At 42.2% G+C, this 18282-nt stretch overlaps 1 protein-coding gene across 4 annotated transcripts in view; it reads right to left on the bottom strand.

Annotated features, from left to right (window-relative positions):
• Positions 1–18282, bottom strand: part of PCYT1B (phosphate cytidylyltransferase 1B, choline) — a 1028131-nt gene that overhangs the window by 107540 nt on the left and 902309 nt on the right. For all 4 annotated transcript variants that reach the window (XM_069204810.1, XM_069204811.1, XM_069204812.1 and 1 more), the window contains one exon: positions 3346–3534. In XM_069204810.1, the coding sequence (XP_069060911.1) occupies positions 3346–3534 (189 nt within the window). The remainder of the gene's footprint in view (positions 1–3345; positions 3535–18282) is intronic.

Here is an 18282-nt window from a genome sequence, read left to right as displayed (position 1 = left end):
CCAGTGAGAGATAGGTTGAAGCCAGGACTCATGCCTGAAGAGGACCGGTCCCCCAAGCACTGGTCAGAGAGGCCTTCCATTCACTGGGCAATATGGTGTCAGACCAGGAAGGAGTTTAGGGCTCCTCTGGGCAGACAGCTGCAAGAATCGAACAGTCGGAGAAGCCATGGTTTTGACCTGGGAGTCCCAGCCCTGCAGGCCGGGCCCTCAACCACCAGGTAATGTCACCTAGTCTATCCGAGTCAGGATGGCTTCATACTGGGGAGGGGTCTGGGGCTATTTTGGGATGAACAGTTCCAGTAATCCCCAGTGAGAGGTGGGAGAAGCCATAGCTTTCATCTGGGAGTCCCTACACTCAGGCCAGGGCTTTACTCACTGAGCAGAGCTACCTAGACTGCCCAGGCAAGGTGGCTTCGGATTTGAGAGGAGTCTGAGGTTCCTCTGCTGAGCTGAACAGCTCCCATTATCCCCAGTGAGAAGCAGGACAAGTCATGGCTTTTGCACGAGACTCCAGGTCCCCACAGGCTGGGCTTCACACACTATGCAAAGCCGCCTAACCTACCCGAGAGGGGACGGGGTTGGACCAGGGAGGATCTTGGGCTCCTCTGGGGTGAACAGTTCCAGTATTCCCCAATGAGAGGCAGATGATACTGTGGCTTTCAGCTAGGAGACCCAGTCCCCCAGACCAAGACTTCAGATATTGGACACAGCCACATATCCTGCCACCTATCCTGTAGGACCAGGGAGAAGACAGCAGCTCCTCCGCAGAGAACAGCTCCAGTAATCCCCAGTGAGAAGTGGGAGAACCCATGGCTTTCACCTAGGAGACCCAGACCCACAGAATGCCAGGCTGGGGTTTTAGCCATTGGACAGGGCCACCTAGCCTGCCCAGGCAGATCAGCTGCAAGAATTGAATGGTGGGAGGAGCCATGGCTTTCACCTTGGAGGCCAGGTTCCTGCAGGCCGGGGCTTCAGCCACTGGGCAGAGCCACCTAGCCTATCGGAGGCAGGGTGCCATCAGACTGAGGAGAAGTCTGGGGCTCTTTCGGGTTGAACAGTTTCAGAAATCCCCAGTGAGAGGTGGAAAAAGCCATGGCTTTCACCTGGGAGGCCGACCCCTAGAGTGGAGCTACATTCACGGGGCACAGCCTCCTAGTCTGCCCAGGTAAGGTGGCTTCTGAATGCAGAGATGTCTGGCTGAACAGCTCCAATAATCCCCAGTGAGAGGCAGGATAAGCAAGGACTGTTGCCTGGGAGGCCCGGTCACTACAGGCCAGGGTTCCAGGCAACAGATAGGGCCAGCGTCCCTCCCCAAGGCTAGGTGGCATAGGAACAGGGAGGGGACTGAGGCTCCTCTGGGATGAATAGCTCCAGTCATCCCCTGTAAGAAGTGGGTGAAGTCATGACTTTCTACTAGAAGGTTTGGTCCCAACAGGTTGGGGCTTCAGCTATGTGTCAGAGCCACCTAGCCTGCCTGGGAAAGGGTGGCACCCAACCCACAAGCATTTGCCAAGTTTGAAGACAACCACCAGTTAGCTGGTCTGTTTTGAAGTCATATATTGGTTAAAATGTCACCAGTGATATTTAATTCTCAAGGTCAGTCCAGCCAATGGACAAGTATGAATATACCAACACAGTCCCAACTATGAACCATGTCATGGCCAAATTTAAATTCTGCACAAACTAAAAATAGGGTGTTGGAGGAATTTAATGTTTGTGATCATCTTTATTCTCCTACTCATTATGGTGACCAGGGATTATAATAAGCAATTCTCTCTTCTCTGTCAAATCCAAGACTGAGTTTCAGATAGGTTCAATGATTAAAAACACCTGCTATTCACAGTTACCTATCTGTAATTCTATATTTTTGCAAGAGAATTATTAGAAGAATCATGTTATGACCTTAGCAAAAAGAGACATTCATCAACACTTTAGAGCTAAAACCAACACATCAAAACTAGTTTCTATTTGAGTAAATGTTGTGCCAAAGCCCTATGGTGTGCAAACAAATAATCAAAGTATATATGAGAACATTCATTTGTCAAATTAAAAAGACTAAATGTGAATCGTCATGCACAAGTCCATGGCATGCTCAACATGCCAAGAGGGAGAATAATGTGATTAGTCCAGTTCTATGGTCCCTTCCTTCTTTGAGCAAATGAGGCTGGTAGTGTCATGGGAGAGGAACAGTGGCTTTGTGTGCTATTTCATGGCCTCTGATCATCAACACCTTCCCACCAATCCCCAGTGCTTACTTAATGTGAGCAGGTGGTAGAAGGTAGACCCAACTGGTACTCATTTTGTAGGACTGGAACTTATTTTTCATCATTAGAGTTTGACTCAGAGGAAGAGAGATAAAAGAGGAAAGTGGACAAAAACGAAGAAGAAAAGGGCAAAAAAAATATTAACAAAAAGAGGAAGCAGGGATGAAAAAGATCAAGTAAGAGTTGAATGAGGCAGGCAGTGTATGGAAGAGGCATGAGGTGGAATCAAAATTGCAGTGCCTTGGTATCCAACATTCAACAATGCTGGAGGCGGGCTTCAGAGAAAAAAAATCTTTTGGCTCCTGCACTTATTCTTTTACACTTTAAGCCCTGCCAGTCCCCCTACAATTTCCTGTAGATGCATTTCAACACCTTAAAAATGCTTCCCGGGTCCTCGATCAGAACTTGGGCAAGGTTTATACTTTTCACCTGGACTTTATGATACTGTTATAAAAGGTTATTTAGTACCTTATGGTCCCATGTTTGACTCTGTGTGCACAGTACAGCAGGTCCAGCACTGGCCTGTGGTACATTGTGCTCAAGGATCAGTATGCGTTTTCATTGTTGCGCGATGGCACCTTGTCTTCCTGTGGCCGCTGCTTGGCTTTTGTATTGACCACCCCCATGTAAAAGAAAGCACTTCGCGTAAACAGGATTACCTAGTGACATGTACGGCAGGTGTGTTTAATAGTGATCATTTAGAGGACACCAGTCTGTAATTAACATAATGAGGTTGACTTGATTGAAAAGCTTAATTCCTGTGAAGAATAAAAGCATCAGCATTGGATATAACGTGAAATGACATTTTTATTTAGGTTACCATGAGAAGCATGGGATGTGAAGGGTTGTGGCTAAATGTTTTCCCTAAATAAGTTCATTTGATTACAAAAAACTGAGCTGGAACTTAGGGTCTTAATGATGAGGCCCAATTGGGAGGTTAGGATCCTAAAAAATAAGTTATTTGTGATAAAGTATAAATGTGAGAGTAGTAGTGGGTCAGAAATTACTTTGGTCTACAGCGGTCTTTGATTAAAGATGCGCATTCATCATTTTGATGAAGGATTTGTTTCTGAGTACATACCCATGTTCCATCGGGGCCGAACAACTCCAGAAAGTTGCCTATGAATTCTCTCGACTTCTCTTCCCACTTCTGAATGAGATCATGGCTCTTTTCTTCCACTTTATAAACAAATTCTTTTGATCGCTCCTCCACATTTTTAACTTTTTCTTTCATTTTATCCACCTGGTTTTGGAAACGATACTTCTTCTCCTGGCAAAAAATGGACATCGTGCAAAGCAAAAAACCTTTATTGCTTTATCAAAATCAGGTTAATTGGCATTTTTCTCATTACTAACTAATTTCAAATTTGCCAGAATTTCCGCAATTTAGTGGAGTGATTCACAAACCATATTCCATATATAATTCAGACTAGTACATATCAAAATTCATAATGCATGCATGCACAAAATGCTCGTCATTTAAAAAAAAGTTAAATCTACGTGCATATCCTACCTTTTCTACACACAGCATATGTCCATTACACACACACACACAGTTTTAGGCCCTCATTATAACATTGGTGGTATTCGGCGACAGCCGCCAAAAGACCGTCCCGTGGCTACCAGCCGTCAGCCGTCAGCCGTCAGCCGTATCATGACCACAGCCGGATTTCTGGCAGAAGGATGGCTGAAATCCAGCTGTGGTCATGCCGGTGAATGGCGGTAAGGTGGCGCTGCAGCCAGCAGCAGCGCCACGGCAGTAGACCGCCGCAGACCGTATCATGACCCATGATACTGCCTGGCGGTGTTCTGCTGGCAGACGCTGCTGCTGGCAGCAGCGCCACGTCCCATCTCCAGCCAGAGGACCCCCTCACAAAAGGTAAGTCGGGTGCTCCGACAGGGGAGGAGGGTGGGGGGTGTTGTGTGTGTGTGTGGAGGTGTGTGTGCATGTCTGTGCGTGCGTGAATGCGAGTGTGTGTTGCATTTTGTATGTGTGTGCATGTATGGATGTGTGAGTACGTGTATGTTGTGATGTGTGTATGCATGTGTGTTTGAATGTATGTAAGTGTGTGTGGATGTGTGTGTGAATGGATGTCTGCATGCATGGTGGAATGTGGGAATGAGTTTGTGAATGCGTGTGTGTGTGTGAATGAATGTGCATGAGTGAAGGTGGGGTCTGGAGAGGGAGGTGGGGTGGGGGGAATCCAGGGGAGGGGAAGTGATTCCCTGTCACTGATAGTGCCTACTGCCATGGTTTTTGTGGCGGTAAGGAAGCTACGAAAACCATGGCAGTAGGCCGGGTCATAATCCCGCTGGCGGCCTAGTGACGCCGCCGGGCTGGAGACTGAAGTCTCCAGCCTGGCGGTCGTTACTGCCGTGGAAGACGGTGTGGTACATTGGCGGTTTGGCTTGAGCCAAACCGCCAATGTCATAATATGGGGAACAGTCCCGCCAGGCTGTTGGCAGTACTTTTCTCCATTTTACCACCGTCCGCTGGGGTCATAATGACCGCCTTAATTTCCAACGGCGAGTGCAAAGTGGGGATGGCCAGGTGAATTTCAAAGGAGCAGCTAATGACATGCAATATACATTTGGTGTGCTTCTTCCAAAGAAGCAACTTATTGAGTATTCACAAATGTGTAAAAATGTATTTGCTACTTGAGGAGCTAACACACTAAGGTAGGACTAAAGTTGTGTCTAAACTTGTGTTCACTGGCAATAGTGGCTTTGCAAATGCTTCAGAAAATGTGGTGCAAGCACTGGCAAAGCCAATAGTCGTCAGCTGCAGTCCTGGAATGTAATTTTGTATACTTCCAAGATGGACGCCATGTTGCATCTCCAAGCAACATCATTGGCATCTTGGAAAGATACAAAATAAATCACTTTATCCACAGATATTGGCTTTGCAGACACTGTATAGGATGCGGTGGAGGGAGAGACAAGCAGAGGTGAAGGAAGATAACGGCAGAGTAGCAGCACTGCTTGGTGTTCGATGATGTGGGCGAACCACTAAAATCTCCAGCCAGGTTCCAGCCAGATGCTCTGCTCATCTCAAAGTCCTCTTGGAACCTCAAGATCAAAATAAGCCAGATTTTTAGGGAAAGTGGTTTGGCTTATGTAGGAAAATGGCACCTTGTTGCAGCCCCCCCCCCTACTTTGTGCCTGATATTGATGCTGACTTGACTGAGAATGTACTGGGATCCTGCTAACCAGGCCCCAGCATCAGTGTTCTTTCACTAAAAAATGTCCATTGTTTCCACAATTGTCACACCCCTGGCACACAGATAAGTCCCTTGTAAAAGGTACTTTTCGTACCAAGGGCCCTGTGACCAGGGAAGGTCCCTAAGGTCTGCAGAATGTGTTGTGCTACCCTAAGGGACCCCTCACCTAACACATGCACACTGCCATTGCAGATTTTGTGTGTTGGTGGGGAGAAAAAGGCAAAGTCCCCCTCAGGGTGCCATGCACACAAAACACTACCTGTGCCATAGGTAAGTCACCCCTCTAGCAGGACTTAAAGACCTAAGGCAGGGTGCAGTATACCACAGATGGTGGCATAGCTGCATGAGCAATATGCTCCTACAGTGTCTAAGTCCATTCTTAGACATTGTAAGTACAGTGAGGCACTATTAAGTATATGGTCTGGGAGTTTGTCACAACAAACTCCACAGTTCCATAATACTGGCTTTACTGAATACTGGGAAGTTTGGTATCAAACTTCTCAGAATAATAAACCCACAGTGATGCCAGTGTCGATTTATTAAAAAATGCACACAGAGGGCATCTTAGAGATGCCCCCTGTATTTTACCCAATCCTTCAGTGGAGGACTGACTGGTCTGTGCCAGCCTGCCACTGAGAGACAAGTTTGTGACACCCTGGGGTGAGAGCCTTTGTGATCTCTCAGGCCAGAAACAAAGCCTGCACGGGGTGGAGGTGCTTCACACCTCCCCCTGCAGGAACTGTAGCAACTGGTGGTGATCCTCAAAGGCTCAGGCATGGTGTTACAACTGCCCCAGGGCACTCCAGCCAGTGAAGATGCCCTCCCCCCGGACGAGCCCACACTTTTGGTGGCAAGCACAGAGGGATAATGAGAAAAACAAGCAGGAGTCACCCCCCTGAAGTGACCCCCTCCTTGAGAAATCCCCCATCTTGCTTTGGAGGAATAGAACCAATAGGAATAGGGGTGTGCCCCCCACAAGGAAGGTGTAGCCACCCTCAGGGACAATTGCCATTGGCTACTGCCTCCTCACCCTAGCACATCCCTAAATGTAGAATTTAGGGGTGACCCTGAACCCATATCATCAAATTCCTGATGACCTCACAAGAAGAAGAAGGACTGCTGAGCTGAAAACCCAGCAGAGAAGAAAAGGAGATGACAACTGACCTGGCTCCAGCCCTACCGGCGTGTCTCCTGCTTCAAAGACCCTGCACCTGAAAAACAACGACTTCTACAGGACCAGCAACACATGAAAATCCTCCAGGGGACTGCCTGCATCACTGAGGACCAAGAACTCCTGTGGGCAGCGGCTCTGCCCAACAAGAAAGAAAAGACATCCATCTTTAAAGGAACTCCCACCTCACTCCAGAAGTGTGAGTCCCCAACACTCTGCACCCGACGCCCCAGGCCAGTGTCCAGAGAAACCAACTATCCAGAGAGGACCCCAGGTGACTCCGGCGATGTGTCCACCATGGGCTGACCTCCCTCCATCCTACGATGATGCCTGCAGAGGGAATCCCGAGGACCCCCCGACCGCGACTGCTCGGGATGAAGATATCCGACACCTGGAAAAGCACTGCACCTGCAGCCCCCAGGCCCTGAGGAACCGACCACCATTGCAGCAACGACCAGCAGGCGACCCTCACCCTTGCCCAGTTGGTGGCTTGCCCAAGAGGCCCCCCTGTGCCCTGCCTACAGCACCTAAGTGACCCCTGGGTCCCTCCATAGAGTTCTGTTGAGAAGCCGATGCTCTGTTGGCACACTGCACTCGGCCTCCCCCGTGCCACTGAGGGTGTGGTTTTTGTGCCTACTTGGAGCCCCTCCAGTACTCCTCCAAACACCAGCTGGTACTTACCTGCAAGAAGACTGGAACCGGAGTATCCCCTGTCTCCATAGGCACCTGCGTTATTTTGGCTCCTGTTTGACCTCTGCACTGGACCGGGCCTGTGTTGCTGTTGCTGGGTGTTTGGAGTTGCTTTGAACCCCCAACGGTGGACTACCTATACCCCAGAGACTGAAACCGTAAGTGTGGTACTTATCTCTGAAATTGTACTGTACTTGCCTCCCCCAAGAATTGTTGAAAATTGCAGTGTCCACTTTTAAAACAGCTTTTTGCCATTTTAATGAATACTGTGTACAATATTGAATCTATTTAAAGTCTCAACTATTACTATGCAAAGTACCTTTCATTTAATGTACTTACTTTCTAAAAGAATCTTGTGGTTCTAAAAATAAATTAACAAAAGGGTATTTTTCTATATAGAAACCTATTGGCCTGGAGTTAAGTCATTGAGTGTGTGTTTCACCTATTGCTTGTATATGTACAACAAATGCTTAACACTACCCGCTGATAAGCCTAACTGCTCAACCACACTACCACAAATAGAGCATTAGTATTATCTATTATTGCCTCTGTCAAGCCTCTTGGGGAACCCCTGCACACTAGTTCTCATTTGATATAGTATATACAGAGCCAGCTTCCTACAGCTGCCAACCATGTAACAGGGGGAACAAGGTTCAAATCCAGCATCTGCCCTGCACCTTGTAAATCCAGAAAATATGTCTGTGTCATAAAAAAACATGTACAGTTGTCTCTGTCTATTGTGAAATGCTTGTATGTCCGACTCCATGAACAAAGTTTGCCTATATAAAAGCACCAAAAATAAATGTCGATTCTGACTCTCACCCACACATTAATCTCTTCTTCCAAGAATGAAGGACGAAGCATTAAACTTTGATGTCAGAAAGAGATACCTATCTAGTGGCTGAGTTTCACAGCATTAAACTAGAAAATCTGCTATCAATCCCAGCTTCGCTGCTTGACCAAAATGTGTGATCCTAGGCAAATACATTGCCACCGATCTACCTTTTTGTTCATTATCACTTATCAGAGCAGCTTGAAATACGTGGGTTGTGGTTGTGTACTGTAGAAAAATCTTCCTTGTGTGTGATTTAATAAACTATATTGTTACTCTGTATATAATAAGAATCTAAGCTACGTATTGGAAACACATGACAACAGACTTGCCGCTTAGTTCACCAATAGCATTTTCATCACAGCTGGTGCAGGAATGTTTCTCAGTTTCTTTTTAAAAACTATCACTTTTAATAAATACTCCTTGAAGCAGAGATACATTTTGATGTACTAAAGTAAAACACTTAAGCATGTTAAAGAAATATGCTTTTTTAAATTTGAAGACACCTTAACATATTCCTACATGATGTTAGTTGCATGATTTACATGCCAAATATTTACAGGTCTCGGGCTGTTAGAGCCAGAGGTCACCCTTGGCTCCTTTCTGACTTGGCTCTCCCTGTTATTTTATTGGCTCACCCACCTCCAGAGGGAGGGGGTAAAGGGACTCCTATGGAGGCAATGTGTGTGTATGGGATGAACACTGAGGTGAGGATGACTACGGAGATCCTGGAAATAAATGGGGTAGAGAAAGAGAGAATTAAACCCCAAAATTCAGAGAAAAAACAAGAACTGCAAGCACTGGCAAAGCCAATAGGTTTGGCCTTTTCTCACAATGGTTGCTGTGGGTGTCATTCATATGTTACAGCCATTAGTTTCAAAAAGAAGAAGCAAGTCAAACTCACATTAGTATTGATAATGCATCAAATAATGAAATTGCGAGAGGATCAACTTAAGGTCCACCTCCAAAGAATGTAATTAGCCAGAACAAAAGTATAGTTCAGCAAGAGGCCTAACATGGAATCTGCTCAGTTCAAAAGTTAAGGAAAGTCTTAAGCAGACATCAGTAAACAGACTAATGTATAGCCTGTTTACGAGAAAGTGACCAATAAATATAAGTAAGGTCTTTCACAAACAACCTACTACAGCAAAAAACAACATTAAAATAACAAACATCATTAAATCAATACTTCAAAATCAAACTCTACTACTACTACTTTTACAAAATGAACTCATTTAAATATCCCAAAAAATGTCTCTCTTACTTAAAATATGTTTTCTTCTATTCTTACTCTCTCATCATTCTCATTCTCTTTACATCTTCATAAAAAAAATGCAAAACTTCACTTTTAATATATTTTCTACATTTTTACTTACTCTTTCTCATTTTCCTTCTCCTACCATCAATCTTTCATTTATTTTATTCTTCTCACCTTCTCTTTCATTTTATCCTTATTAAAATTCTTCCTTAGCTACAATAATTCTTTACTTTAACATATCTCTACTTCTTTTATGATTTCATCTCCTTCTCAGCCCTTTTCCATTCCTTAGTTAAATTTATTTTTACCTTCCGTCCTTACATATTTTACACCTCACCTTTTAATACTTTTCAAAACAATCTCCTTTCTTACTGCTTTCATTTATTTAATTCGTTTTACTATTCTATATTTATAAACTTTTACCATACCATATCCATTTACTTTATTTCTTCCTTTATTAATTTACTTCCTTTGCTCTTTCTATATTCTTTCAAATCCTCCCTCTCTTCCCTCTTTCTTCCTTCCTCTCCTTTATTCTAGCTCACTTCTTTGCTTTCTTTACTTTTTCATTACTCACATTCTTATGTTTATAGTCTGCTTTTATATCTTTCATCTAATTTTTCACTCAAATATATATCCATTAACATAATAGTAACAGCAACAATCTTTACTAATATAAGTCAAAAAAGCCTTCATATACATATTAAAATAATAGTTATATTTAAACACAAAATTTATACATATTAAAAATTACTTTCTATATCTCAATACTTAGGCATTCTGCCACACAGCAAACAAATGACAAAAACAAACTGTATTAATACTTTTTCAAGCATTACAGCAAGTAAACTTTATTATTAAAATTAAATAATTTAAGCGGAGCCAATATGTATAATGAAAATCGCTCAAGGCGATATCTCATAAAAAACAGTCACCCATCGCCGAAAATTCATTAAAAAAATTAACACTTGCCTTTAACATATCAAACTAAAAGGATTAAGCAACTCCTTAGGATCCTACAAAATATAGCTCCTATGCCAATCATAATTTTGCTTAAAAAAACATAACTGGATGTTAAAAGGGCAAAGTTTAACTTCCTTGCCACTTATATACCCTTATATAAAAATGAAACAATTGCTGTACAGAGGTTTATTATTTCAGAATTACCTGTCACTATTTCTAGTTTCTATTTTATAGGAGGAACCTATAATATAAAAAGTTTTTATTGGAGGACAAGAAATAGAACTGAAATCAATAACCATTAAAGACTCCACGAACTACATTAAAATAACTTTATGGAGAGAGGCAACGCAATTCGAAAATAAAAATTGGAGATTACATTAAAACACACATGTTACAGTGCATCAACTTAATGAAGAGAAGATCTTAAATACAACAAGATACAGCATACTTCAAGTAAGTTCTATATGAGTGTGGGTGCATACACTTTCTGTGGTGTAATTTTACCATGTTGTGTGGCAATCAAAAGTCGCAGTCAAACCCAGTTGCCGGCCCTAAATGACACATTTGGAGGTCACAGTCAAACCCATTTAATATCAAGCTCAGTCTCCCTGGTAAAAGCTGGCTCACACTTTTTTAGAATCATCACACCCCATACTATATTCAAAATAACCCTCCCCATCAAAAAGTCTCGCTTTTTTTTAATACTTTTTTTTTTTACACTTCAGTAAATCAAAATAATTGGGGGCACCCCACCCAATCATATAATCGAAATCAGTCTTCTTCACCAAATCTAAATCACCCTTTCTTTTTATAATAAACACCTTGTTTAAGAATAAATTAATTTAGTAGAGCCTCCCATATTAATTTTGTAATAACGGCGGGCTTTCTAAGCAAAAACATGCTATATTGGCTTTTTGCACCTACTCCCTTAGTAAAGTTTGTAAGTTTTCATACGTAAAACCATCCCCTAAATACACGTTAACTATATATATCTAGTAAGACAGTGTACAGTATTCCTCATGCACACCTTTTACCTAAAAAGAAATCCACCAGGTAAAAACAGATTTGCAAAAAATCTGAGTAATAAGTATTATTCGCATAACCTCTATTTAATGTTCTATAATGTCTGCTTTCTTCTGCCATTTTAAAACATGTTTTCAAAAATTACAAAAGTAAAAATGAACTCAAATAATCATAAATTAGAAAAAAACGTTTCCTGAAAATTACAATATTCTTAAAAATAACACAAAAAATAACACAAAAAATCCACTTCCTTAAAATAACATATTCAACCATCTTAAAACAAATATTGTAACATATTCCAACATTAGTAATTTTCATATAAGAACTCTCTCTCCAACACATTTTTAGTCATTTGAACCAACAAAATTATCAAATATATTATACAGCAGCAACATAAAAAAAACATATGTATAATTAACTTAAATCCACCATTAGACATAAATAACACACAATAGAAACAATACCAAACAAGTACTCACCCTAACACAAACTATTACAATACTATTTATGAACCATATATAGTAAAAATCACCAAAGTAAAGTATGTACTAAAACTTAACTACTTTTAAAAAAAGACAACAAAGTTATATTCCTGATAAATAAATAAAACATACTACCGAATAAAATGAGCTTATATAAACCCTTAAATAAATCCAGTACCAATAACCTAAAACATGCATAGATATATCAATCTTTTAATCTATTTTATTGACAGGATACAGAAGCACTGCCAGAAAATATAACCATTCAAATACATGGAATTGAAAAAATAACACCAAAACAACAACAGTAACAACACAAGTTCAAGGCAATGAGAAGTTGCAATCTATAGATATTAAGAATGAAACTTTAATAGACTGGTTTATTATCAGTCCACAAGTAGAGGATTTGGCAGAAGAATGAATAAAACATTTTCCAGTAACATGTTAAGTAATTTACAGCAATGGATTAATCAAACACATTATACAATATTTTTTCCTGAATAGAAAATGTAAATTCTGTATATCCATAAAAGAAATTTTGACTGCTATTCAAATAAAATGTTTGCACCACGATTGGAATGCAATACATATAAATATATGCACTAAAAAAATAAGAGAGGAGACAATTTTATTTTCATAAATCTACTTATTCAAAAAAATATACCATTAAATGCTTGCAATACCATTTCTAAGCACTTAAGGTAAAAGCTACTATAATATTCACTGCACTCAGAAACAAAATCACCACATAATTCTAAGCAGGGAATTTATTTTTAAAAAATATTAGCACATAACTAAATCTGAGGTGATCACCATCAAAATGTACAGCACTATAGCAAGATACACGCTTTCTGCATAAGTCATCTCTAAGACACCACACTAAGTTGGGAAGAAACCAAAATAGAAACCTCTCCCAACATTCATTGTATTTTTAAGCTCTCTCATGGCTCAAACGTTTGTTTTACAGCAGAGAGTAGTTTTATTTTAAGGGCCTTCTTTGTAATAGTATTTTAGTAAGCCTGCTAGGCTGCCCTCGGGACTACATATATATTTACACTGTATTACTCTCTCCTATTCTGTTTTCATGTTGTTGTGCCCTCTAAAGGCTAAATATGTGATTCAATTGATATTTTATTACGATATCCTCTAGGGGCTGTTGTTAGCATTGCAGTCAAAACACTACAATATTCACTGCACTTGAGATACTCGTACCATAATTCTTTGCAGGACATTCATTTTACAAAACATTGTTTCCCATAACTTACTGCACAATGTGCTCTTTCTGTCTACGTTATCTCTGGGTCCCCACACAAATTAAGGGGACCCCCCCAAAAATTAAAATAATAAATATTAGCAACATTCATTTTTTCCTGCAGAAAAAAGAGGGTAAATAGAAATACTTTAGTTATATGCAAGGGCTCTAGATTATTGTTGCAAAGGGGTTAAAATTATACGGCAGGGTTGACCAATTTATATAACAAAAATGCCCAGTTATACATTTACAACAGCAATTGCTCTAACTCAAACAAATGTGAGACCTATTGCGTTGCAAATGCTTGTTTCAGTCCTGTCACGGCCCACTGGTATGAAAAAAAAGCCCCACGCACAGAACATTTCATAGGGACATCGTAAGGATTTTGGGGACCCTGGGCCAAACGTATTTTGGAACAACTTTGAATTTATGATCCATTTTCAGCTTTTTTCATGCCCTCTTTGGCCAGGTCATTAACAGTGCACTGACACACTAGCCCAAATTCTTAATGTTTTTATTTCTTATTCAGGGATAGTGACCTGTGTTTTCAATATTGTTACACAGCAACATATCATTATTATTACTGCAAATAATGTCAGTGACACCCTACCATTTCTTATATTTGAGGTCCCATTTTCATCTAAAAGAAACGTTTTTGCATGAGACAAACACATTTTTCTTCAAATTGTCTGTCATAGATTCTCACACATCATCCACATTAAAAATAATTGAAAGGAAAACGGTATTTAACTCCTTCGCTGCCAGGCCTTTTCCCCCTCAGGTGCCAGGCCTTTTTTTGGCTATTTGGTGCAGTTGGCGCTTAGGCCCTCATAGCTTTTCGTCCACATAAGCTACCCACACCAATTTTGCCTCCTTTGTTTCCAAAATCCTAGGGATTCTAGAGGTACACAGAGTTTGTAGGTTCCCCTGGAGGAGACCAAGAAATTAGTCAAAATGCAGCCAAAATGTCATTTAAAAAAAACAAAAATAGGGAAAAAGGACTGCAGAAGAAAGTTTGTGGTTTTTTTTTTCCTGAAATGGCATCAACAAAGGGTTTACAGTGCTAAAATCACCATCTTCCTAGCTTTCAGAAAGAGACAGACTAGAATCAGAAAACCACATTTTTGCAAAACAATGTTGTTATTTTACTGGGACACACCCCATTTGTACTATTGTTTGTGCTTTCAGCCTCCTTCCACTTAGTGACATAATTGGGTGTGAAACCAATGCTGGATCCCAGACAACTAAACATTTCTGAAAAGTACTCAAAGCTCTGAATTCAGCAAGGGGTAATTTGTGTAGATCCTTCAAGGTTTTCCAAAAGAAGGTAACAGCTAAAATAAAAAAGTATTGAAATTGAGGAAAAAGAAGAGCCATTTCTTTCCATGTTTTCTTCTATAACTTTTTCCATCTATGGCACATTTTTAAAAACAATATACCATTACGTCTGCTGGACTCTTCTGGTTGCGGGGATATATAGGGCTTGTAGGTTCATCAAGAACCCTAGGTACCCAGAGCCAATAAATGAGCTGCGCCTTTCAATGAGTTTTCATTGTATACCGGGTATATTGCAATTCATTTGGTGGAATATAAAGAGTGAAAAATAGGTATTAAGGAAACCTTTGTATTTCCAAAATGGGCACGAGATAAGGTGTTGAGAAGCAGTGGTTATTTGCACATCTCTGAATTCTGGGGTCCTCATACATAGCACATGAATTACAGGGCATTTCTCAAATAGACGTCTTTTTTGCACACTGTCTTACATTTGGAAGGAAACAATGTAGAGAAAGACAAGGAACATTAACACTTGTTCCGCTATTCTGTGTTCCCCCAAGTCTCTTAATAAAAATGGTACTGCACTTGTGTGGGTAGGCCTTGTGCCCACGACAGGAAACGCAACATGGACACATCACATTTTTACATTGAAATCTGATGAGTTTTTTGGAAAGTGCCTAGCTGTGGATTTTGGCCTCTAGCTCAGCCGGCACCTAGGGAAACCTACCAAACCTGTGCATTTTTTTAAACTAGAAACCTAGGGGTATTCAGAATGGGGTGACATTTGGGGCTCTCACCAGGTTCTGTTACTCAGAATCCTTTGCAAACCTCAAAACTTGGCAAAAAACACTTTTCTCTCACATTTCGGTAACAGAAAGTTCTGTAATCTGAGAGGAACCACAAAACTCCTTCCGCCCAGCATTCCCCCAAGTCTCCCAATAAAAATGGTAATAGTACCTCACTTGTGTTGGTAGGCCTAGTGCCCGTGAAATAAACGCCCCAAAACGCAACATGGACACATCAAATTTTACATTGACAACTGACATGGTTTTTGGAAGGGTGCCTAGCTGTGGATTTTTGTCTCTAACACAGCCGGCACCTAGGAAAACCTACCAAACCTGTGCATTTTTTAAAACTAAGCACCCAGGATGGGGTAACTTGTGGCGCTCTCACCAGGTTCGGTTACCCAGAATCCTTTGCAAACCTCAACATTTGGCAAAAAGAACACTTTTTCCTCACATTTCGATGATGGAAAGTTCTGGAATCTGAGGGGAGCCACAAACTTCCTACTATCCGGCATTCTTCCAAGTCACCCAATAAAAATGGTACCTCACTTGTGTGGGTAGGCATAGTGCCCACGACAGGAAATGCCACAAAACACAATATGGACACATCACATTTTCCCAAAGAAAACTGACCTGTTTTTTGCAAAGTGCCTAGCTGTGGATTGTGGCCTCTAGCTCATCCAGCACCTAGGAAAACCTAGCAAACCTGGACATTTCGGAAAACTAGACACCTAGGGGAACCCAAAATGGGGTAATTTGTGGTGCTCTCACCAGGTTCTGTTACCCAGAATCCTTAACAAACTTCAAAATTTGCAAAAAATGTCCTCACATTTCGGTGCTGCAAAGTTTTGGAATCTAAGGGGAGCCACAATCTTCCTTCTACCCAGCCTTCCACCAGGTCCCCTGATAAAAATTGTACCTCACTTGTGTGGGTAGGCCTTGTACCCCAAAACACTATGAGGACACATCGAAATTATAAAATACAAAACTACCTGTTTTTGTGGGGGCGGGGGTCACCTGCATTTTTGGTCCTGGGCTCAGCAGCCATCTAGGGAAACCTACCAAACCCAGACATTTCTGAAAACCTGATACCCGAGGGAGTCCAGGGAGGTGTGACTTGTGTGGATCCACCAGTGTTTTCTTACCCAGAATCCTCAGCAAACCTCAAATTTAGCTAACAAAACCAAATTTTTCCCACATTTCTGTGTGGGATCATCGCACCAGAGCAAATTTCCTACCACCCAACGTTCCCTTCAGTCTCTCGATAAAAATTATATCTCACTTGTGTAGGTGGGCCAAGTGCCTGTGACAGGGAATAGCCAAAAACAAGTCGAAATTGAGGGGAACCAAAGCAGGTCCAAAAGGGCAGTTTGAAAAAAAACATTTTCAGGCTGACAAGTGGGGCAGAATTTTTATCGGTATAGATGCGACAATTCTGGGTGGTAGGAATTTTGTGGATTCCTGCATATTCCAGAAGGTTACCTCACAACAATGTGGGGAAAATGTGTGTTTTCAAGCAAAGTTGGAGGTTTGCAGGTCATTGTGGGTAGGAAAATGGTGGACTCACCCAGATGTTTAGTTTTCAGATGTGTCTAGGTCTCGTAGATATTTCTACATTGCAGCGTCCCACAGTCCTAAAAGTGCAGCCCTCACCATTCCAAGTGGGATGGTTTTGAGAGTTAGATAGGCTCTCATGGCACAAATGTAAAACCAAAGCCCAAAATGATCAAATGTCCTCTTGCTTGCCACCTCCAAAGGGGAGACCTCACGAGGCTTTGGCGGTGGAGATGTAGACGCCGCCCTCTGGGCCAACCCACGCCTTTGAGACCGGGTACGTTTCTTTTGAGTCTTGGGCCTTGTCTCAGTGTAATGAAAGTCTGCCCTGGCAGTGGAAGGAGCGAGATTCTGCCCAGGGCGGCTCAGCAGACACTTTTCTGTAAGCCATTCCCATGCGGATGCCGGTGTCTCAAAAAACCATGTCTTGTCCTTAGCAACCACTCTGAACTGGGCCGGAAACAGGAGTCAGTAGGTTAGGCCCATTGCCCTAAGTTTCTGTTTAACTTCAAGATATGACCTGCGCTGTTGTTGGACCTCTTTAGTATAGTCCGGGAAAAGAAGGACTTTAGCATTCCTGCATCAAAGATCCTCTCAGGTCCGGGCCTCTCGTAGACTGCATCCGTGTCTCGGAAATTGAAAAAACGGGCAATCACTGGCCTGGGTGAAGAGCCAGGCAGAGGCCGTACAGTCAATGCCCGGTGGGCCTGCTCGATTGCAAACTAGGGCGATAGGCTGGTCGAAGGCATCCAAGTTTTAAACCAGCTATCTAGATAGTCATTCATGGGTTGGGTCTCCATCCCTGTGGGGATGCTAATTATGCATACATTGTTTCACCCTGAATGGTTTTTGGCATCTTCGGCATAACGGTGTAGCTCCGATGTGCGTGCTAGAAGAGTTGAGACCTGGGATTTGAGACTTTTCACCTCATCTACGACATTGGATAGTCTTGTTTCGGTCTCAGTGAGTCTGGCTGTGGCATTACGGAGATCTTGGCGCACCAGTGCAGCGTCCACCCTGACCTCCCCAATCTTTGTTTCAACAGCCTCTCTTGATGACTGGATCACCTGGAGGATCGTAGCAAGCTCCTCAGATGGGTGGTTCGTCGCACTGGATTCATTTCCCCCTTTAAAGGCCATTGGCGAGCCAGTAGTAAATTGGCCCGTGCATGTCTGGGCGGCTGAGGAGCCGTATGCTCTGTCGAAGGCCAGAGGCACCTCAGTTCACCAAGCTCCAGGAGGTCTGGTTAAGTACTCCCAGCCAGGCTCTGGCTAAGTTGGTGATTATAGGTTTGCCACAATTGGAAGTGCCAAAAGCAATATAATTATTCATAGCCTCAGTCTGTTCTACTCACATCACTCCGTGGCCGCTCCAGACTCATCACTGTAGCTCGACCCACTTACTTCAAGCACAATGGGACGAACAGTCAAGTGTAAGGATCTGAATGAGCTGATTCCAGTAGATGTGCACAGGAGGAGGAGATTTTTAGCGTGCTCGAGGTGTCCCCTCGGG

Source organism: Pleurodeles waltl, chromosome 8 (assembly GCF_031143425.1).
Source record: "Pleurodeles waltl isolate 20211129_DDA chromosome 8, aPleWal1.hap1.20221129, whole genome shotgun sequence".
Classification (NCBI taxonomy): Eukaryota; Metazoa; Chordata; class Amphibia; order Caudata; family Salamandridae; genus Pleurodeles; species Pleurodeles waltl.
The sequence above is the reverse complement of the archived record's forward strand: the minus strand, read 5'-3'. Positions and strand labels throughout refer to the sequence as shown.